The sequence below is a fragment of the Marmota flaviventris genome, chromosome 1, assembly GCF_047511675.1.
Source record: "Marmota flaviventris isolate mMarFla1 chromosome 1, mMarFla1.hap1, whole genome shotgun sequence".
NCBI classification, from domain to species: domain Eukaryota; kingdom Metazoa; phylum Chordata; class Mammalia; order Rodentia; family Sciuridae; genus Marmota; species Marmota flaviventris.
In genome coordinates this window covers 21,962,562-21,986,096 of record NC_092498.1, presented here as the reverse complement: position 1 = coordinate 21,986,096, position 23,535 = coordinate 21,962,562, and the positions used below count along the sequence as shown (strand labels likewise).

The window sequence follows — 23,535 nt, the reverse complement described above, 5'->3', positions numbered from 1 at the left end:
TATCCACAAACTCAGGTATCTGCAGGGAGTATTGGAACCAATGTGGCATGAACCCCAAGAAATGTGCATTTACATATGCTTTGTGTGTAAATGTATATGTTTTATATGCATGCACACACATATACATAAGTAATATATATATATATACACATATATACAATTATGTACATATATATGTATATGATATATAGAAACATGCTTTTAAGGATAAAGCAAAACACAATATGCTCACTCTTCTATATAGCTCTGTTTTTACCCAACAGTACAGCATAGACTTTCTCCCTCATGTCCCTATCTGTATAGATACGCTTTATTTTTTTAACAGCTTTGCGGTATTTCGTATGGATGTACTATCATTTATGTAACCTTCTTCCTATTGATGGACATTTAATTATCCTGATTTTTTTCTTCTGCTTCAAAGAATGCTGCAAAATGAGTGAACTTATATCCGCATTTGTGTGTGTCATACATTTATTAGAACAGGCTTCTCGGGAGGGAGCTTGCTGGGTTAAATGGTTTATGCAAGAAACATTGATGGTAGAGTCAAATGATGCTCCAGAAAAGCTGTGCCGATTCACACTGCTGTTGGTGGTCCCCTCTTTTAGCCAATGCTAGATATTATCAATCCTTTGAAAAAGTTTCCAGTCTACTAGGGAAGAAATATCTCATTTTAATTTTGATGTCCCTGATTACTAGTTGGGCTGCACATTTTTTTTTGTCTGGTTTTGATCTTACATGGCCTCCCTTGGATTTTTCTGTTGAAGCTCTCTCTTTTACAGCTGAGTTATCTTTTGTAGAAACTTCTGAACTAAGAGTATTAACTTTTGTCTGTTATGAAAATTGCAATTATTTTCTGCTGTTGGTCATTTTTCACCTTTTTCCCCAATATTTTTGGCCACACTAAAGTTTAAATTGGTTAAATTGGTTGTTTTTTTTTTTTTTTACTTTGTAGTTTCTAAGTTTTAAGTTTTATACTTCTCTTAGAAAGAACTTCTGAAGAAATGTCTGGCAAAAACACATAACTTTCTGTCCTGATAACGTAATTAATATCTTCTTGGTATAAGAAAATATGGAAAGTACATAAAAGCATGTGTTATATGTACACAATCCCTTCCCTGCAAATTGCACCACTCAGAGCAGTCTGGTTACTTAGGGAAAGCTCTAGAAGTGTGGTGCCAACCTGAAGACTTTTGACCCATATTTCCAAATGCCTTTCAGAAATTGTGTCCCGATTTACCCTCCTACTAGGATTACATGAGCCTGTCACTTCCTATGCCTTGAATCTACAATGAATATTGACCTTTTGCAATTGTTTTTCATTGTTTTAATGTGCATTTCATATGCTTTTGGGTTCTTTGTACATCTTAAAAGTACACACATGTTCTTTGCTCATTTTCTGATATTTGCCTTTTTATTTATAACACTTTTTTATATGTTAAGAAAACTCTCTTAATCATGAAAGGACATACTATACCATATTTCTAATTAATCATTTGCATTTTTATTTTGCCTACAATAATTTTTAATGTGCAATTTTAAAGTTTTATGTACTCAAATCCCCTAACCTATGTCTTCTTTTGCCGCGATACTTAGATCATCTTCCCCTTCCTGAAATCAAATAAATTCTCACCCGTATTTTCTTCTAATCCTTTCACAGTTACATTTTTATGCTTAATTCTTTAATCCATCTGGAATTTATTTTGGTGTGTACTGTGAAATAAGCACCTGATATTGTACTTTTTCCAGGCTGTTAATCAGCATCATTTATTGAATGATCTTGCCAGTTTGAAATGTCACCTTTATCACATACTAAATTTGTATATATCAGGATTCTTTTCTTGGGTCTTTTATCTTATTCCATGGATCTAACTACTATCAGAGTATTTTAATCATGTGACTTTATAAAAACAGTTCCGATATGTTATGTAGACCCAAAGTAGGGTAGATGACACTTTACCAAATCACAATATTTTGGTAGGAACTTGCTTCAGTTTGGTTCTGGGAAGGTCTCAGAAAGTTGTAGGAGTCATAGAAAGATTGTATGGTAACTGAGCAAGGATAGGCCAGGAGGTGAGAACTGGGTGTTAAATCATCACGTCTGCTCTGAACGCCTTGGGAAGCCCCTGATGGAAATCAGGAGGAATTGAAGACAGCAGCACGGGTGGTTGGGAATCACTAAATCCAGGCAAGACCCAGCGTGCAGATTTGCTAACTGCACTGATGTACCTAAGGGGGACCTTGCCAAGAGACAATAACTGATGCACATAGGATGGGTGGTAAAGTCACCCTCCAGGAGGGGCAGTAAGATGGCGTGGCATACAGATTCCGCAGTGCTGGTACACACTTCATAGTGGTGTTTGCTGGTCTGGTCTGGCAGCTAGCTATTGCAGATGGTGGGGAGTTGGGGAGCTACCCCACACCCTAGAATGTTAGGGTTGTCTTCCTTTTCTTCTACCACAGTCTGAGACCGTCCATTGATGAACAGGTTGTTCCTAAGGCACCATCCCTAATCTGAAAATCCAAATTCTGAAATGCTCCAATATCTGAAAAGCTTTGACTGCTGAGATGAGGCCGTAAGTAGAAAATTCCACACCATGAAATTTGTTTCATGCATAAAATTACTTAAAATATCGCATAAACCTTCAGCCTCTGTGTGTAAGCTATATATAAAACATAAATAAATTTCCTGTTTAGAAATGGGTCCCATTCCCAGGATATCCCATTATGTACAGGCAAATATTCCACAACACGAAAAATCCCCAATTTGAAACACTTCTGGCTCCAAACGTTTTGGACAAGGGGTGCTCAGTCTGCACTGACTGCTCCTCCCTCCCCTCCTGCTTGTCCCCACACCTCAGGTGGCTTTCACTCACTGTTCTGCAGGGATGTAGCCGTCCACCAAGGGGCTGCACTCCACGCCAGCCACTTTGACATGGGAGGCAATGTCCCGGAATTCCAGGCCCAGGTTCTCCCCTCGGATGGTGACCTTGGTGCCCCCTTCCCGGGGGCCTGTCACTGGAATTATCTGCAGGGAAGAAGAGAAATGATTGTAAGGCCCTAAGAGCACACCACTCCCTTGCTTGTGGGACTGGGGGTGTGACCAGCTCTTCTCTCAGTGGTGCCTGATTCCTTGATGGGTCCAATCCACAGGGCACCTGAGATCTGGGGCTACCAATGGGCCGGAGCCCTGGACTAAGCAGTCAGGGTTTGTGTATGGTCTTAGGAGCTGGGTTCAAAGTCCCTGGTACATCTTCCCATCCCACAGAAGAGAGGAGGGGATGGAAAGTGGCTGCATTGTCACTGGGTAATTCACAGAAAATCAGCACTGAAGCTTTCTAGAATTTTCTGATATTGGTTCCACTCTCAAGGAAAATAAAATCCTCCTATCAGCCATCCCACCTAGGATCATTTCACCCACCTTTGCAGGTTCTTCTCAAATGCCATAACCCCTCACTCCCCCCTAAAGTTCCAAGGCTCCTTTTGCTATTTCAAGACAAGGATTACTTGTGTCTGGTTTCTCATCCTTTAGATGCCCTGCCCCTCCTCTTCAGACCCTTGTCTCTGGGAGCAGGGACAACCTTCACTGTTTGGTGGCCTTGTTACTGGCAACACCATATTGTGGATTACAGCTGTGTTGAAAACCACACCAAGTTCAGCATCTTTCTGGAATCATCGGAGCATTTGTCACTGCTTGCCCTCATGGTTTGGCTTGGTTTCTCTTGGAGATGGGTTTAATTTAGACATTATCCTGGAGCACTGGGCAAAACAGCTGGCTTTCCCAATGACGTCATCGTTGGTGTTAAAACCCACGATGGAAGGTTAGGATTCAACCACCAACGGCCTGCATTGAGGCAGGGGCTAAAGTACACTTAACAAGGGCCACTGTGACTCCCGTATTTCATATTCCAGAGCAGACTCCTTCCCACTCTGGGGCCTCTGAGTCCTGTATGGGTCATGGCCCAGCAGAACAGTGGGACCCTCTAGCCCTTTCCCGCACATTCTCCTGTTCCCACCAAGCAAGGATCTCAACTGATGCTCCATCTTGGGGCGGGAGTGAAGTTGGGGAAGCAGAAGACCCTAGGCTGGGCTGTCCCTGAGTGGCAGCTTTGACAGGACAGCAGCTTGTGCCTCCCCCACGCAAGCACGCGTGTCTGTGAGCGAGCTTGCACGCGGGTGTGATGGTTCACATAGCGTGTCCCCACTGGAGTGGGAAAAGAGCCTTCTGGGAGACACGGGCCCATTTCTGGGTGGGGAAGGTGGTAGACATGGGGAAGGGTGTGGGGGCATCTAGGTTTTTCCCCAGTGCCTGCCCAGATGGTGGGTCCCCAATACACCCCTGGTGCCTGGCAGCATTGTCCAGACTCTCCACCCTGGCCTGTCATCCCGTAAAAGGAGGGTTATCTCTGCCCAGTGCAGGTTCCCTGGAGGCGGACACCAGGATGGAAGAAGCAACAGCCTCCCTCGCAGGAGATTTGTTTAATTTGCTGTCTCTTCCCTGTGATTTTCTTGGACTCAAGCCAAGAAGAAAGCTAGTCACACCAATTGGGCCCAACACACCATGAGTCGCCACGCACCACAGCCCCAGGGAGGGCTTCTCATTAAGGGAATGGGAGCAGGAGCTCCTCGGAGGAGGTGCAGGGTGGGGTGGGCTGCGGAGGAGAGCAGGCGGCACGGCCTGCGTATGGGGCCAGGGGCAGCCATAGAGGGGTGTCCACCTGCCCTCCTGCTCCAGGTCTGCAGGTTAAAGGTGCCAATATTCTCATGCCCCTCCTGGTGGCATTGTTTAGATTCTTCCCCACTCAGGAAATGGAAGCAGAGCTGAGAGCGAATCCCAGTGTGCAGACCAGGAAGGTGGAAAGTAAGGGGCACGTTGGGAAGCCACTTTGCTGGGTGAGGCTGTTCATTCACAAAAGCCGAGACCCTTGGTGCTCTGACACATCCCTGGTGTGCGTGCTTTGTGAGTGGGTGTGCACTGGAGGATGGTAACCCAGCGCTCCGGAGACCTGGGAGCGGGACCATTTTCTTTACATTGTGGTCAGAGCAAATATGCACCTCTGAGCACTGGGTCCCTTTGTCTGGGAAAGGGTGATAATAACCCTGGCCTTGGCAAGTGTGGTGCATTAATTTGTGTCCCCACCTCCCCCACAAATATGTATGTGGAATAATCCTAATAATCCCTTAGTAGGGTTTTCACAGAGGTTATCTAGTTTAAAGGGGGGGGGTCATAAGGGTGGACTTCAGTCCAATTTGATTGGCGTCCTCATAAAAAGGGGCAGCAGGGACAGAGGCATGAGTAGAAGAATAATGATGATAAGGTATATAGGGGGAAGACAGCCACCCACAAGCCAAGGAGCTGGGTGCTAGAAACACGGCTATGAGACCTGGTCCCGTCATTGAAGAGTTTAGTCATGCACCTCTCCTCCTTATTTTAAGGGAGGTACAAGAAACTCCAGCCTCAGCAGGAAGGGGGACCTTAGGCTGCCTTTCTGCCAAGAGTGTGAGTGGGGCGGTAAGGAGACATAGCTCTCTACATAAACCACGGGGCCAGCGATTTCCTGGGCTTAGACATCCTTGCAGTGATTTTCATATGATGGGGATGACCAAGGAGGAGAGAGAAGCCAGAGATTCCAAGGGCTCGGCATGGAGCTGGGGAGCACTGTTCATGCACAGTGTATGCTCAGCACTCCTCGTAACTGTCCTGTGGCGGCAGGAGAGGAAGGAGAGGCATGGAGGGGCTGATGCATAGCCCCAAGGCACCCAGCAGTCACCTGGCAGCCCAGATCCACAGCCTCACGTCTAGCCTTGCCCTGTCCTCCTTCCTTGGGTCTTGGCTCTAAGGCCTGCACCCCTAGGCCCTCCTGAACTGTGCCCAAATCTGGTTTTGCTCCTTTAGTTCATATCTTGCTTTGGGTGAGTCCTGAGTCTTCTCCAAGGCCACCTGTCCCCTTCCCCAGGGCTGGGCTCTGTCCCCTGGAATCCTGTGCAGCCTCTGCTCATTGGCTGCAATTTAGAAGCTTCCCAGTCTTGCCACAGAGACTCACAGAGACTCAGGGAGGGGGTGACAAGGACTGAGTCCTTTCCAACACATTTCATGTGGAGACTCCAGCAGGACAGTGAGGCCCCTCGACTCCCTTGGAAAGGGAAGGGGCTTTGAACAAGGTTCTGGGGAAGCTGTGAAGGAAACTGAGGATGCACCCAGCCAGCCAGAGCATCCATATCCACCTGGTGACTGCGGTGACTGGCACCATGTCCAGGTGGGGCCCCCCCGCTCCCCCTCCAGGGTTTGGCTTGGCAACCTGGCGCATGCCCACTCAGGCTTACCTCTGTGATGCGGGGGTTCGTGCACTTGCTGTTGGCGCCTGAGAGCTCCAGCCAGCGACTCTCGTGGGCAGGGCAGTGCTGGCGCAGGGTACACTGGCCTGGACTCTGGCACCAGCCACACTCAAAGTCTGGGTCGGCCTTGAGGCACAGCCCGCAGCTCTCCCGCATGGCCCCACACTTGTAGAGGTAGACTGTGGAGGGCAAAGGCAAGAGGGCTTCAGATGGCAGAAGGGAGGGGGCAGCCAGGGAGCAGGTCAGTTCCAGCCTGGGACACAGTGAGGGGACCCAAGGGCAGCTTCGTCCCCTTAGCCACACAGAGAAGACAAACAAGGCAGCCTAGGCCTGCGCAGAGGAGCTCAACAGGGGACTGCAGGGTCTCCATTCACTCGGCAGCTCTGCTCAGCAAGTTCTACTCACTCCGCTCCTGCCCTGAAGCCACCAGCCAGTGCCCAAGAAGGAACAGGGAAGTGTGGGTGGTGGCAAGGCGGCAAAGGAGGGGCTCAGAGCCCTAGGGAGACAGACAGCGGTGAGGAGCCGGGGGCGTAATGAAACCTGCCCAAGAGCCCTCTGCTCTGCCCCCACCCCGGCTTCCACCCCCCAGGTCCCTGCCCCCCCACCTTTATTCTGAGCTGGGTTGTCAATGTTGAAGTGCCCATTCCACACGACCGTCAACTCCACGGGCAGGTTGTTGATCTCCATCCCTTCATAGGAATACTGCAGCCAGGCCAGGAAGAAAAGAGAGCTGGTCACAGACATTTCTAGGGAGGCCTGAAGACTCACCCTCGGGCCCTCAGGGATCCACAGGGCCAAGAACTGGCCAGGACCTTGTTTGCATACATACGTGTATGTGTGTAACCCCCATGCGCAGGTGTGAATGGGCAGTGTGGGGAAGCAGAGGGTGTGGAAGACAGAGCAGGGAGCCGGCCAGGCCTCCACAGCTGACCAGGCCTCCACAGCTGACCTGTGCGGCTGGCTCAAGGAGAAGGCTGGATGGAGCCCTTTCCTACCCCCATGGGTCCTACCCACCTGGGCTTTCCCCAGGAGTCTAACCAGGAAGGGGGGGTAGCTGCAGAGAGCAGGAATGAGGGGGTTGCACTCTTAAGGGGACAAGAGTCTGAGAGTGGAGGGGTGGAAAATCCTGCAGGGACCCCAGAGGATAAACCTCGGAATCTGGGCGATACTCCAAAGGCATTCTCTGACTCAAAGCCAGGCACAGCCCAGCTTCCTGGGCCTGCAAGGGGCTCCTCATCCTGCCCCCCTGCCTGGCTCTCCTCAGGACCTGAAGCCCCACCTGGCTGGGTGATGGCTAAGAGAGTGAGGTAGGGTGGGCCTGGCTCAGGATGAAGTCACAGGGGCAGCCCCAGGCAGGCCAGTCCCCGCTCTGCCCTCAGACACCATGGATTGCTGAGGGCCCAAAGAAAGAAGGTGAGCAAAGGGGAGCCAAGCCTGCTCGGGGCAGCATTTCCAGTCCCTACCTGGTGATTTTTCTCATTATTCCACCAGACTTTGCTCGCCACAGGCGGTGGGATGAAGGAATGGAACTGAGACAGATTTTCTGTACAAGAGGGGCTGAGGGCTGGCAATTTATTGAAAGGGGTTCAGCTAGGGGACTTATTTTGAACTTGTGTTTGCAAAGCCAACAGACTTATTAAACTCAATACTTAGGGTTTGGAGGGTCTGAGCTGGGGAGGGTGCTGGGGGACACCATGGGAGGTAATTGATACTCTCCCTCCTCCAAGCTGGCTGCAGACCTTCTCTGAGGAGAAGTAGGAGGTGACAGCCACAGGCACTGGGAACTCAGCCTGGGGAGAATCTCAGGGGCCTGAGTCAATGCCTCCACCTCTGGCCAAGAATAAGTCTATAACCTATTTGAAAAAGCATCTAAGGAGATGGCATAATCTCCCAAGATGGTAGAAATTGCTGAGTCCCTGAGTTACAAAATGTTCCACAATGTGAACATGCTGTGACATTCTACTAAACAACATAAGTCAGAAGTGTGTCTAGGTTTCCTCAGGCTCTACTCTTGGACACAAAATGCCCTGGTAACATATCCCCAGACCAGGAGCCACATTCACAGTTTTTCCCACAATGGAGGTAGTCTGCAGTGTACCATCCACACTGCCGCAAAATTCCTCTTGTGACTGAGGCCACCTGGGCCCATAGAATAAAGCAAGCCCTCCCCCCCACCCGTCCTGTAGAAGCAACAGCAGGGGCTTTGATCATTACATAACTCAGTCCAGTCCCCCTTATCACAGGGGATATTTTCCAAGAGCCCCAGGGGATGTCTGAAACCTCAGATAGCACCAAACCTGATTTATATATATTTTTTCCCCTATGGATACATACCTCTATTAAAGTTTAATTTATAAATGAGGCACAGCAATAAATTAACAATATTAACTAACAAAATAGAACATAAAACAATGTATTATAATAAAAGGTATATTAATGTGATCTCTCGCTCCCTCAATAATGCAACTGAAAACTCATCCATCAGTCGAGCTGATAACCAAGAAGGATACTAAGTGACTATCAGGCAGGTAGCATTTACCGCATAGATACACAAGCCAAAGGGATGATTTACATCCCAGGTGAGTTGGAGAGGGAAGACCTGAGATTTGATCATGCTATTCAGAAAGGCATATAATCTAAAACTTATAAATCATTTAGTTTTGAAATTTTCCGTATAATATTTTAGACAGATACCATGGAAAGAGAAACTATGTATACAGTGTGTGTGTGTGTGGGGGGGGGACTGCTGTAATCAACTCTCCAGAGGTTAATTCTCCACATCTGGGCCAAGCTGGGTCATCCCAAGTCGTCCTCAGTTTTCTCATAAACTTCTGACCACACAGAGTAGATTAATGACTCCATCAGAGTCTGAGTAGAGATGCAGATCCCAAGGTTCCACCGTAGATCTGCTAAATTCGACTCGGAGAACGTTTCAGAAAAGCACCTATTGCAAGCAACACTCTGTGGCAGACGATCAAAACTGTCTGACACAATTTGAGCTTGCTATAGCACGAGATTCTAACATATTCCTGTGTTCTTTCCTCCATGAGACAAGCTGTTATATAGACTTAAACAGTGTAAAAACAAACAAACAAACAAAACCCAAAACAAACCTGAGAGAGTACCTATGTGGTTCTGGTGCTGACTTTAGAATCCCATCTGCAAATGGCAGGGAGGCAGGAGATTGGCCCAGCGGAGGGGAGGTGTGTGGGAGAAGGAGCCCTCCCTTACGTTGGAGAGAGAGCCAGAGCACTGCAGGCCTCCTTCCAAGTGGCCTCCTCCAGCCAGGTTCTCACCTCCTCCCACCTTCGCATCTCCCCCCAGGAAGGCCCCAGTGGGAGAGGGGGTCGTGGCCTCAGGATCCCAGGTGAGGGGCAGTAGGGCTCTGGCCCTTGGAGGGCTGCTGCTGGTAGCTAGGTCAGGACTGGAGCCCGCCTCTGCCTCTCAGACCTGGTCTGACTGGGACCCGAACTAGAAGCAGCATGTGATGACTGGGGACAAGTCAGTCAACTGTGAATGGACCCTCAGACCCCTCTCAGGAAGGACGAAATCCCTGAAGGAAGGAAATAAACCGAATGCGCATGCGTGCCAAGATCTGTGCACACCATGCTGATCTGGCAAAGGCTCAGTGCCTATGGCTGTGTTATCTGTATGGCCATAAATGCGTACTCCCCCCACCCCCATAGCTATCTCTCTCTCTCTCTCTCTCTCTCTCTCATACACATACATACACACTCACACAGCCACAAAGTGGTTCTGGCTGTAACGGGCTGCGTGAATGTGAGCAAATCATCCAAGTTTCAGGTTCTCCATTTGTACAGTGAGAATTAAGAAACAGTACGCACCTCCAAGAATTACCGTGAGGATTGGCCTGTCACATAGTCTGGGCTCCCAAATATCATTATGTATTTTAACGTGTGTGTGTACACACCTGGGGATGCCTGTAAAATGGTGCCCGTGCTGCCTGTGTTTATGTTTCTGTGAATAAAACAGCACCTATTCATCGAGTGGCCATGTGCCAGACACTTGGTACGTCTGGGGCTGCGTGCGTGTGAGGATGTTCGTGTGCTCTTGGTGTGCGTGTGTGCGCACATGTGGATGCATTTTCCTTTCAAAGAAAACTGAAAATAACAGGGACTTAAAGGATCAAACATGTTGGGCATGGCTTTCTCTTTCTCTCCCCCATTTCTGGGATCACAACTATGAAATATGGTAGAAGTCATTAACCCCAGGTGCTCCCCACCGCCTCCTGGGTCTCTAGGGAAGTCACTGTCATTCTGGAGGCCCTCTCTCCCAGCATGACCTGCAACCCTGTGGGGTGCTGTCTCTTTCAACACTGGAGAGCTTGGAGCCCTGCCTCCCATCCCCCAGACTCACTCCCCTCCACGCCACTTAGCATTTATATAGCTCTCTGTAATCAGCAGACAGTTAATCTGCATGAAGCCCAGCACTGCGCTGGGCAGGACAGGTCACAGGCTCCTGGAGACCAGGAGGTTAAGTGTCTCAATCAAGGTCTGCTCCACCACGGCCAGGCTAATGGATGACTTTACCCATTACCTCAGGGAAGTGTGACCCGCAGCTTCTCTTCCCTCTAAGACAGGGGAGAACTCTACATAATTGAGACATTCTTGCTTCTGAGCATTCCTTTGTCCCAAGCTCTGAGATACCTTGCTGGAAAGTTCTGCCATTGGAATGAACAAGACCCAACAACATAATGGCATACAAGATGCCAGTCCCTCTCTCAGACTCCCCAGGGCTCCGCGGGTTTCAGTTGAGGTCCCAGAAAGCAGGAAGGGGACAAGCTCCCTTCCCCACCTCTCTTTGGCACATGGTCAATTCAAGTGCCTGGAGAATGTGAGGCCCTCGCCAGGTGGAAGCTGGGCCCAGAGCGCCAGGCCTGCTGACCAGCACTCCAGCCTGCCAGATGCCCTTTACAGCCCCTCAATTGTGCTCGCCAGGCCTGAAGGAGGCTGCGGGCTCTATTATTAGCAGCACTTGACCTTTTCCAGGAGTCTTGGTCTAAAGTAGGCCAGGCACACCCGCAGTGGCTCCCTTCTGCAGCTGGGATGCTATGGCCCGCCCACTTCTCCTCCCCTACCCCTAGGGCCTGCAGCCATTGGCCCAGGGCCTGTCCCTAAATAGTGGGGCTGGAAGCCAGGCTGCCCAGCGTGATGCCCACAATTTCGCACTGCATTGTACCGGTCTTCCTTTGCTATGCTCTGAGACCTTCCTCACCAACCTCCTTCTGCCATCATAAAGCCAAGGATGTCTCTCCACCCCATCCCCCAATCACACAGCGCTCCGGATTGCTCATGGATTTAAAACACGAGAAAACCTGTTCTACACAATCCTCCCTAGGGCTGATCGGAGATCGCCCAGGTTAACACCAAGGCTGGGTATGACGTTCTGTACGGTTGTTGTTTGTATTTTTTCCCAAGCTTTGATGAGGAGGTATCTTAGAAAACTGGGTTCAAATTCTGAATTTGCACTTTACTTGCTGTGTGATCTGGGGTTGGCCCTTTGCCCTCTCTGTATCTTAGAATCCTCTCTGTTAACAGGATCCGAAGATACTCTGCCAGGTCTATTTCTGCCTGATGATATAATGCATTCTATAAATACCTGATGCCAAATTATCCCTGTCCTGTTCCCACAGGTGCTGACTGGGGCACCTGTACTACGAACCCCATGGGATCTCACGAGGGAGGAGGAAATGGGGCTCTCCTGTCTGGGGACATGGACACACACTTTGTGCCCTTGTCCTTAGCAGGTTCTGGTTTCACCCCCTATATTTTAGGAGTCCCCTGTGACCCCTGTGGGTTCCTTGGGTCAGGCAGCTGTCTGCGAGGGAATGCTGAGCATATTCCAAAATTCCTTCTAATTCCACAGTATCTAGGACGCAGTGGGTCCCACCCAGCTTCCTGGACGCTAGGTTAGTCTCCGGGGCACCAAGGGAGTCCTGGCCACATGGTGTGCAGGACCCACTCACACCTTTATCTGGGTTTCCTCCATCTATTTAACCAACTCAGCCTCAGCAGGGGATCATGAGGCATCTTGGGACCCTTGTGCCCGTCTCTCTGGGAACTGTGGCCTCAGACTCTCTCCTTCGTCCTGACACCTCCCAGATCCCTGGGGCAGCATCTCCCAGGAAATGAGGCTGTTTTCTCCGCAGTCAGAAACCACCTCCTGTACCTGCTGAGTGGAACGTGGGCCCAGGCTTGCTCTCTCCACTGGGCCCTTCTTGTTTGGGGGGGAATTACTTGGCCAAACCCGTGGGGCTGGTCTGCTGAGCCTCAGGATTCATGAGGAAGCAGGAGATGTTTAATCTCCCCTTTGCATAGAGCTTTAGAATGCTGCACAAGCCTGAAAAGTAGCCTGGCTGCCAGAGGAGGTGCAGGAGGTACACCTGAGAAGCTGTGGGGACACATCTGGGGCTCTGGAGGTTGGGAAATCAGGCCCCTGTAATGCTGAGCAAACTTGGGCAAGTATATTGACCTTTCTGAACCCTATTTCCAGCCTAGAGCACTGAAAGTGTGGGGTGTTTTGGGGGGATTCTCTTGGTCCCATATCACACCCCCAAGTACAGTTATTATAGTAGCAACCGGAGGGGTGACACGGGGGACCTGAACCCAGGCGGGGGCACTCACGGAGGTGTTCTGGCACTGCACGCTGGAGCTGTTGAAGCGCAGTGCAGGCACCCTCTGCTCGCTGCCCTGGATGTTCAGGATGCACTCGTAGCCACGCTGCCCAGACTGGGGCTGCGGAAGGTTCTTGGCCTTCAGAGTGATGGGCTTGATCACCTCCACGGGCACCAGGATCTTGTCCACTCGAAGCAGCTGGGGACAGTCCTGGAGACAGAGGGCATAGCTCAGGTAGGGCCGCCAACAAGTCAAAGGAACGGGGACCTCTGCAGACAGCACTCAGATGGCCACCTGCTCCGGACACCTCCCCAGAGGGCCATCTCATTCCTAGCCGGGCACTGTGGGGAAGGGATGGGGCTGAGAAATGTCAGGTCCTGGGGTCACCATCTTGAGGCCACTCCAGCCTCTTCAGGTTCATCAGAATTCCTCCCCTGTGACCCTGATTCTTTGACATGCCTCTGGTCCCCTCCTGAGACCCCTCCACCCCAGGAAAGACTGGCCTGCTGCCTGGGCACCCTGTCCACTGGAGACTGATGGCCTCTTTGTCTGACAAGTTCCCGGCAGCCAAGAGCTGGACCAGAGGGGCGGCAGGAGGAGTCCCCAGGGAGGCCAAGCCTGGACCTTGGCTCTGCCTCTGGAACTCGAGTCTGAACCACAACGAAAGAGGGCGGCAGGCATCCCATATGGAGGCTGTCTGGCATTTGGGAATGTTCTGGAACAGGTTCCAGTGACCTTTTCAATCCAGAAGCTTCTGATTAACCCAAAGAAACACCCCTCTGAGAAGATCCCCCGGAGCTGCTCTTGGATGCCCACAGTGGGTGTGCTCAACCCTGGAGTCGCATGGGGCCCCGGGGCCTTTGCCGATGGAGAAAATGAATCTCGAGGCCCCCTTTTCCTGGGACAATCAGCTCTGTCCAGGGAGGACCAGGGGAGAGTGGGGTCTGAGGAAGGAGGGTGTGTGTCTGCCCAGATGACACATGGCAGCTGGCGGGTCCCTGCCTTCTCTGGAGCTGGGTGGGAGGGTGGGTATCCAGGTCTGATGGCGCAGGAGGTCTATGTGACACAAGCAGGGAGTGCGGCTTTCAGCCGGGTTCCTTCCTCTGTGGCGCTGTCTGGTGCAGGCCAAGACCGAGGCCCGTGGACAGGTTGACATCAAAACCACAGCACCACATCCTTCCTGAGGGGGCTTTATCACGGGCTCATCGCTGACTCTTGGCAGAGGCTGCTCCCCTCTCCCCAATTCCGGCTCCCAGCAGAGTGAGGCGGAAAGCAAGCCCTGGGGGCGCGGGGAGGATGCCCACCAGAGGGGTCAAGAAACTGGCAACTGTCCCTGCTGGGACCCAAAGCAAAGGTGAGCCAGTCGTTCCCGTGTAACTCAGAGCTGAGCAGGATGCGGCTGGGCGGGGGAGACTTGAGCTAGCTCCAGCTCCAGCCGAGCTGCTGACGAGCCGGGGCACATCCCCACCTTGAGAGTCAGGTGGGATTCCCAGGCCCCACCCATCTCAACCAGTCACGATTCCATGACTCGGGGTGGTCACCCTTTGTCCTTCCTGGTCACCCGGTAAGAACAGAGGAGGAAAAAAGAAGCACGGGTCATGGAAGCAGGAAAGGAAGAGGGGACAGAGAAGCCCCAGGGAAGCCAGGAGAAAGGAGGGGCCAGACGGAGGCCACAGACTGACCAGCAGTGGAGGCTTGCTTGAGGGAGACCCCAGGCCCCTCACACCAACCCTCCCCTTCCCTTCCTCCAGGTTGTCCGCACCTTAACCCCGGTGAACAGCTAAAGGGTGAGCAGCAATTTCTCTCTTGGGCATGTCTCCAAAAGACCAGAAAGAAGGGACTGGAACAGATACTTGTCCACTCATGTTCAGAGCAGCTTTGCTCACAGTAGCCAAGAGGCAGAAGCGACCTAAGTGTCCACGGGTGGACGAGTAGATAAACCAAACAAAACAGCATAGCCATACACAGACTAGTACCCAGCCTGAAAGAGGAAGGAGACCCTAACCCAAGGAAGGAAAACGGTAACTGGAAGAGTGCTGAGCACATCATGCTAAGTGAATAAGCCAGTCACAGACAGGCAACTAGAACGTGGTTCCTCTTACAAGAGCCACCTAGGAGTCGGGGTCAGGGACAGACAGGAGAACTGGCTGTATCTGAAAGGAGGGGAGTGAAGAGTTGTTTAATAGGCAGTTTTAGTTGGGGACAGTGGGGATGTGAATGTCCTTAAGGCCCCCCAACTGTATGTACCATTAAAGCTGTTAGAAGGGTAGGTTTGTATCCTGTGTATTCTATCACACATTTAAAACAATAAAAACAAAGAGAAACAGCGGGAAAGCAGGGAGAGTAGGGGCCTGGGCCTTGACCTACTGCCTATCCCCAAGTCTCCAAAGCACAAGGATCTCTGGGAACCTCGAGGTCTCCATCTTGGGCTCCCTTGGCTGCTGCCTGAACCCCATGCTCTGGCAAGATGGGAATGGGAACGGACGTAAGAGGAAGCTTTCTGTAAAAAAAACGTTGAAATTCAGCCTGAAGCGGGAGATGTGTGATGCTGGAGCATCAGCGACAGCAAATCTGAAGCAGATCTGAAGAGGAGTGGGAGCCCAGGTCAACTGAGGCCCGAGCAGCCTTCCTTGCAGGGAGCTGGAAGCACTTGGAGCGGGAGGCGGGAAGTGTCTTCACCTCCTGCATCAACCTGCTGCCGCTCAGGCTCCTGCATTCAGGGACCCTGGAGTCCGAGAGTCCTTTGACCGACCTAGTGGACCCCTCCTGCTCTGCACAGGAGAAACTGAGGCAGGGAGAGGAACAGCAGTGGTTCAGCATCAGCAGATGAACTGCTCAAGTCACCTTCTTTCTCCGTCATAGAAGAGCAAGTTTCCATAGAGGGCAGGACCGCCACAGGGTGGGGAGGTTGGTCAGCAAGGATGTCCCTGTGTGGGGAGCCCTGAGGCCTCCTGCCAGGTTGGAACTCTGCTTGGGCTCAACTGTTCCCATCCAGAACATGGGCAGGAGCCAAAGCATCTCTCAGCTGTGCCCTGTGCCATTTCTCACTGGGGCTTCTTAGGTGTCCTCTAATGAGTCCCGATTGGCAGTGGCTCCTTAAAACCTAGTTTGCATATAAAAAGGTTGTCGCTCTGAGAGTTCATTAATAGTAATTGGAGAGGCCTAGGGCTGGGCTGGACTGTTTTCCTCTAGTGGAGCTGCTGATTGACCCAGTGCCCTGTCTAATTGAAATGTAAAATGGCCATTTTCCCCTGGGCAACAAGGCATGAAGGGCCACCCCCATGCTCCTCCTCTCACCCCTCCCCCCAGGTTCTGACCTGCCTCTTGCAAAACCACCTACAGATCTGAAACTCATGGGGAATTTCAGAGACACCTCTTGCTCCTCCGTGAGTCACACCTTATTAATGGCCTTATGGATGGTCCCCAGGCTCAGCACCCACCTCCTCCCCCAGACCTAGGTCTTCAGCCTTTGAGGTTCCTCAACTGTAGAAAGCCTGGCTGGGGAATCACATGTGAGAGCAAGAGAAGATCCGTGAGGAGTCTGTCTCGCTTCTGCTAGTTTAAGGACTAGGAAAAGCGTTCTCGTCATTGCTTGGCCTGTGAGAATTAAATTATTCCTCCAAAGGCCTATTCTGGGGGATTCCATGAGCCAACACTGACAAAGCATCAGGCATAGAGCAAGCATTCAGGAAATGCTGGTTCTCTCCTTGTCTTTCCCCAGCTCAGGCTGCAGCTTGGCCCCCATCTGCTCCCCATTTCCCACCTCAGGTCCAAAGGTCCCATCTCCTCTGCTCCTGCCTCTACCTATGTACACCTTTTCCATAACCACTAACCCACCAGTCCTGTTGTCAATGATCGCAGTCTTCTAGGCTTCACATTTTATGCGGAACCTGACGAATTTCAACACCTCTCTGTGCCCCAAACACAAGAGGGGCCAGGTAGGAAGGTGGCAGTTCTGTCCACTGCTCCCCTCATGGCCCCCTCCATTCTGGAAGGTGACATCCCTGAGATGTATGTTCCACATGCCCTGATAGAGCCACACCAGCCAGCCATGTGGTCTACGGCATGTTCCTCAAACCCTCTGGGTCCCTTCACCCAGAAAATGAACAGGTTGATTTGGATTAGATGACTTTATGTTCCCTGGGATATTGTGGCATAATAAGAGATAAATATTGGAATTTCCTGAGTCTTGTTGTTGGGTTCACCATGAGTCCATTTCAGCCACACCTGAGTTTATGCTAATGAGGTGGCTCCCGGAAGAAGAGGAACCAACCAGGTGATTACACAGTTGGAATTTTCCATGCCTCTTACTAGCTTCTGGGGGAAAGGGTCTGGAGGTTGAGTTCAATCGCCAATGATCTAATCAAGGAACCCGGATGAAGGCGTTCAGAGAGCTTTCTAGTTGGGGAACAAGTGGAGGTGCTGGAAGGGGTGCACCTGGAGCTTTGTGCTCCTTCCTCCACACCTTGCTCTATATACTGCTTCGCCTGGTTGTTGATCCATAGCGTCTGTAATATCTTTTATAATAAGTCATGGAATTATGCAAATGTTTTCCTAGTTTTCTGACCCATTATAACAAATTATTAAAACTGAAGGGGAGCCTGATTTATAGCTGGCTGGTCTGAAGTGCAGGTGACAATCAGAATCATGATTGGCATCTGAAGTGGGGACAGTCTGGTGGGACTGAGCCCTTTCTCTTGTGGCATCTGACACTAACTCTAGGTAGGTAATGTCAGAACTGAACCAAATTGTGGGCTACCTAGTTGGTTTCTGCAGGGGATGGGAGAATTGCTTGGCATGGGAAAGATGCAGAACATTTGAGGTAAGAAGTATGACTCTAGAGAACAATTTGTTTTCCTTTCAGTCCCAATACTATGATTATCCCAACAGATGACGTGGGCTACATCATTCCATAATCTCTTAGAAGCTCAGTTTTCCTCATCGTGAAAATGGTCATAGTAATGACTGTTCATCCAAAAGTGTTCAAAATGTCAATCAACTGAATAAATAATGGAAGGAGTAAGGCCCTGGTGGACTTTATAGGGAAGGCTGGCCTCACGGAAATGGCTATTTACCTGTCAGTAGGGGAGAATTTTATTTATTTTTGATTTATATTTACATTTTATTATTATTTTGGGAGGTTACTGGGAATTGAACTAAGGCACTCGACCACTGAGCCACATCACCGACCCTATTTTGTATTTTATTTAGAGGCAGGGTCCCAATGAGTTGCTTAGCACCTCACTTTTGCTGAAGCTAGCTTTAAAATGCAATCCTCCTGCCTCAGCCTTCTGAGCTGCTGGGATTACAAGCATGCGCTACTGCATCTGGCTTATATTTTATTTTTTGGCACCAGGGATTGAACCTGGGCATCTAACCACTGAACCACTTTTATATTTTATTTTGAGATAGGGTCTTACTAAGTTACTTAGACCTTTGCTAAATTGTTGAGGTTGGCTTTGAACTTGCGATCCTCCTGCCTCAGCCCTCCTAAGTCGCTAGGATTACAGGCCCAGCATATTTTGATATCTAATTATTGGTATATTGCCACCTGGGTATGCTCACATAGTTGGGCTCTGGTAGGTGTGTTACTGGTATGATTATTAACATGACAATGATTCTATTCAGTGCGCATATCACCACCTCCATGGCCTTACAAATATCTTTTCCCCATGTGCTCTTGTTTCATAGCACAACATGTATGTTCACCACCATGTCTCGGTGGAGAAGATTGGGACAGCAGTGACCTCATTCAGTACCCACACTCATGATGAGTACAATATTTTCATCCAGTTATTTTGCTTTAATCCACAGATGACTGATGATCCACCCCCATACAGATATCCTTCCAAACATATTACTCTTCTCTTTTCAAGGAGGGTATTTCTCTGAACTGTCATTTGAAAGGGCCAGCTCTTGGAGAATGGAAAACACCTGTACTTAACAAGATTATATGAAGATGAATGCAGGCAATAAGAACCAGTCTCTCCCTTGGAGGCCCTTTTGCCTGGGGTGACATTCTGCAGTTGTAGGCATGGACCCAGGGCGAGGAGGGACAGTGGCTCGAGGCACCAGCCAACCTCTAATGGTTTGGCATTCAGGAGGTGGTTCCAGCTGACTCCAGGTCAACTGTCCAGCCCCATGCATATTTTGGTCTCCACTTAACTATGCACAAGATAAAGACAACACTGCTAATTGCAGAGAGCGGGAACACAAAGCAGAAGTCTGAAAGCTAGAGAAGCCTTTCCATCTACCAGGACCTGAGTGTCAGTGGCTGCTTTATTCAGAGGTTTCATTGCATATTTAAATAATTGAACAAGGACATAAAGAATGCCACCAAGCTGGGAGAGGAAAGGGCTGCCTTCAGGACTTATGCTGCTAGGGAAGGGGGGCCCTTGGCTGTGGATTTACAGCCCCCGGTGTGTTTACAAGATGAGAGCTCTAATTCTACTAGTTGTTACAGCAAAAATGAGGGAATGCAAAGCTCCAGGGGACAGCAGGACCCTGGGGGCAGTGAAGGAACATGATTTGCAGGTCACTTCTCCTCCCCCCACATCACCTTAGCCCCCCCATCAATTCCAAAGACAAGCCAGCCCTGGCCCTAACCATCCCCCACCCCAAATTTATACTCACCTTCTCAGACCCATGGTGCCCAATACAAAAATGTAACGCACCATATATTTTCTTGCTGTTCCCCAAGTTTATAATGCCATTAGCATGATCTACGATGGGCTGGTTTATGGAGAGAGCAAAGAAATAATACAGAGAGGAAATACCCATAACCTGACACGGGGGGAGGGGCAGAAGAGATTGATGGAGAGTGCCGTTGTCTGGAGAAGTGGCAACTGGGTAATTGAATACCTGGAGTGGGGGTGGTGCCTGGTTGGAAGCAAGTTCTTAGGAACTGAGTTTGTCTTTGTTTTCCAAGGGAGGGTGGAGGGCGTGGCAAGGCAAGGTTCTATTCCCTTGGGTTGGAATACAGGAATGGCCCCGCTGCAGGAAGGGAAGCAGAATTGCTGGCAAGGTTGGCTGGCCTGAGTTCCCTCCAGAGCCCAGCCAGCCGTTGGGTAAATGGTCTGTCTCTGTCTCGGGGTATTGCGTTCACTTTTGCACCAGGGGCAAACAGCAGTCAGGGGCCTTCCATGCTTGTTCTGCAGTCCTAGAGTGAACTTGACCCTTAGATTAGCAGAGTTCAGGATATCGGTCCTGTTAGTTTCCAGTAGTAGGGGATGTTGGGAGAACCCTTCAAGCACAGCTTTGCATATCAAATAGAATTCATTTCCTCCTCTGATCTTCCAACTGTTCTCAGGAGTAAGCCTACCGGTTGAACTTCAAGAGGAAAGGTGCTGTTGGGAGCCCCCCGTCTGAGCCTCTACACCTGTGGGCCAGATGTACGCGGCCCTTCTGGCAAAGCCTATCTATCCAGCCTGGTGCCCTGAGAATATAGCTTCAGCGGCAGCTGGGTTTGCTTTTCCGTGTGGGTGAGCAATAGCATCAGAACAGTCCACCCATAGATTCTTCTCAATAGATCTGGTTTTCCACAGAGGTTTGTCTTTGTTCTCTAAGAATCACAATCACTAGGTGTGTGGGTCCGATGGGGCGGTTCAGGTGAGCTGGGGGAGTTCATGCCAGAAAACTCCAACACCATGTGGGGACCTGTGGCTCTGTCAACGGTGCCCAGTGAGAGGCCATTCTGTGGGGTGGCAAGAAGCCTCAGTGGATTCTGGGAGAACAGGATTGAGAGCAGGAGGACAAGGTCATCCGACTTGGGTTTCATCCCCTCTCTCCTCTCCCTTTTCTGTTGGGTGCCCTGATCTGACCTGAAGTTCAAAGATGGTTAGGTGAATGCCATCAGTTGTTGTAACAAACTCATTCCCTGTGACTGGAATATACACTATATATGACGTCTGTTGTTGAGCACTCTATTTCTAATCATTGTAATTATGCTGGAATACTTGCTGTTCATATAATAACCACAATCCACCAGCTCTCCATTCCAGACCAATAACTTTGCCTGAATGTGCTCTTTGTTCAGGAAAAAAATAAAATTAAAAGGAGGTAATTTAACATCCCTGGTGATAGTCAACAAAGCCAATGTTGAAACCAGAAGATGCATAGATAAAAGCTTTCCTGGGGACACAAGGTGCTGAGCAGATGAAAGCCACCTGGTTCACTCACTCTGGGATAACAAAAGGACCCTGTCTGCAGCCTCCACTGAAAGGGTAAAGAGAAATGAGAACCTAGGGACTTCCAGAAGAATCCACTGCACCTGTAATCCAAAAGACTTGGGAGACTGAGGCAGGGGAATTGCAAATTTGAGGCCAGTCTGAACAACTTAGCAACATACTATCTCAGAATAAAATATAAAGAATGTCTGGGATGTAGTGGTAAAATACCCCTGGATTCAAGCCCTAGTACTACACAAAATCAATCAGTCAGTCAATCAATCAATCAATCACCCATGGGGGCTGGTCTTGGTCTAGATGTCCAGAGGAGCTACTGGCTCTAAGGCTGAGTGAGTGAGTCATCTTATTAGGCACAGCTGGGAGACTGAAGCCTTGATGTGGCACTTGTCCTATAAGAATACTTCTTGGTCATTGATTTTTCTTAGGAACTTTCCTGATTGTTTCTACTCACCATTGCAAAAATTTGGAGATCATGTGGACCAAGGGCCTCACTTTATGGATTTCTAAACACAGATCTACAGATCCCTTATACACCTTGAAACCTCGGTGGCTTGCACATGCAAAATGCTCAGGGTGATGGAGGGTTACACGATGGTTGCTCTAGTTGGGATCTGGGATGTCCTCCAAAGGCCCCCGTACTTAAAGGCTGGCTCCCCAGTGTGGCACTATTGGGAGATGGTGGTAGAAACTCTGAGAGGCAAGTTTTAGTTAACTGGGTGCCTGCACTTGAAGGGGATTGTGAGATGCCATTTCTTTTTCACTTCCCAGCCACCACGAGGTGAGCACTTTGCTCTACCATGTGTTCCTTGCCATTAAGAGCTGCCTCACCACAGACCCAGAAGGAATGGATCCATCCAACCATGGACTGAAACTTCCAAAACCTTTCCTATTTGTAAGTTGATCTATCTCAGGAATCTGCTGCAGTAGCAGAAAGAGGATTTACACAGTAGCAAAACTTCAGAGTAACATGTTGTGAGTGTGTTCTTCCCCTGGAACAGAGAGAGGACACTGGTGTCTGGGGGCTTCCACAAAGAACTTTTGGATTCATTTTATTTTTTTTTCCCTTATTCCTGCTTCTATCTCTGCCCTCAAACCAAAAACAAAAAAATCAAGGAAAATTTTTTTTTAAAAAATTGCTTCACTTTCACTAGTAGCCAGAGACTTTTGAGTTTGGAAGACCATGACCTTCTTCCACTGACGCAGAATGGTTAGTCAGTCAACAGTTTACAAATATATATTTGCTTATTTCCCCTGTAGTACATTCATCAGGAAAGTAAATGTACAACATCCATATGTGGTGGTCAACTCTTGCTTCTCAAAGTTCACATTCAAAATGGCGCTGGTGTTGAACTGGAAGGGTTGGACCAGGATTATACCTTTCTCTTAGAATAAATAAACATTCATGATAAAGAGGAGCTGAAGTTCATTCATGGGACAATGTGATAGGGAGACCTGGGTGATTCCACGTTACCCTGGAGCCTCTCACTACAATGGCCTGCCAGCCTACCGTGGTGCAGTTCCAGGGAAATGCAGGCGTTGAAGGATGCCAGTGGGAGGGAAGTCCATCTCCATGTCTCTCTACCAGCCATATTTCTCCAGGCATTTCCTCTTTGGGGAAGCCTGGCATCAAATTCTCTGAGAGGCTGTGAGTCCCCCCAGCTTTTGCCAGTGCCAGGTAGAGAAGGGACACTGTGCCTGACTCAATCTTGGCCCTGAAGGGAGCATTCTCCTATCATGATCCCTGGATTGTGCTGGGAAACATGGTGGGCTATTGCTTTGTTCTCTTCTGCTTTTTTTTTTTTTCCTTCTTTCTGAGCAGCAGATGCAGGCTCCTTTAGTACATTTAAAAGAAAGAGACTTGGTATACAAGGAGCTAACGAGGAAAAAAAAAAGAGCAGAAATTGCTAACCACCTTCAGGTAATTAAATGACCGTGGGTTTCTGAAATCTGCCCAGTGTGGCTCAATTGTTTTTGTTTTTATTTTAGCCTCCACACATAACACCTCCACCAGATGCACAAGTCTGGAAAGATGGAGAGAAGCCACAACCGTTTTGACTCGACTCCCAACGAGTTCTGTGCCAATTTCAGATGCAAAGAAGAGGCTGCTTCCTGGGGCCATGTCCCCTGGCCTTGGGGGATCAACAAGCCCTTCTGCCTCTGTCCCCAAGATAAGAGGCCAGCTGGGCTGATGAGACTGAGTAGCCTTTTACCAGCTTCTCATGCCAAAGGTGTACCAGCTGCTGTCCGAGTCATGTCTCTCCTATTACCTTAAATCCATCCTGTCTTTGTTAAAGAGCAGTGGAACACACACACACACACACACACACACACACACACACACACAGGAAACTCCTACTCCTACTTAAAGCCACTTTCTTCCC

The 23,535-nt window shown here is 49.6% G+C and overlaps 1 protein-coding gene and 1 non-coding gene across 2 annotated transcripts in view; one reads left to right on the top strand and one right to left on the bottom strand.

Moving 5' to 3' along the window:
• Plxna4 (plexin A4) overlaps positions 1-23,535 on the bottom strand; it is a 423,940-nt gene that overhangs the window by 55,816 nt on the left and 344,589 nt on the right. Inside the window, exons 10-13 of the mRNA XM_027950129.2 lie at positions 12,978-13,178; positions 6,939-7,035; positions 6,322-6,512; positions 2,874-3,025 (exon numbers count right to left, since the gene is read on the bottom strand). Of these exons, the coding sequence (XP_027805930.2) occupies positions 2,874-3,025; positions 6,322-6,512; positions 6,939-7,035; positions 12,978-13,178 (641 nt within the window). The remainder of the gene's footprint in view (positions 1-2,873; positions 3,026-6,321; positions 6,513-6,938; positions 7,036-12,977; positions 13,179-23,535) is intronic.
• LOC114104150 (small nucleolar RNA SNORA28) lies at positions 9,285-9,410 on the top strand. The gene has a single exon (XR_003584798.1). It is a non-coding gene; the product is annotated as a small nucleolar RNA SNORA28 (small nucleolar RNA).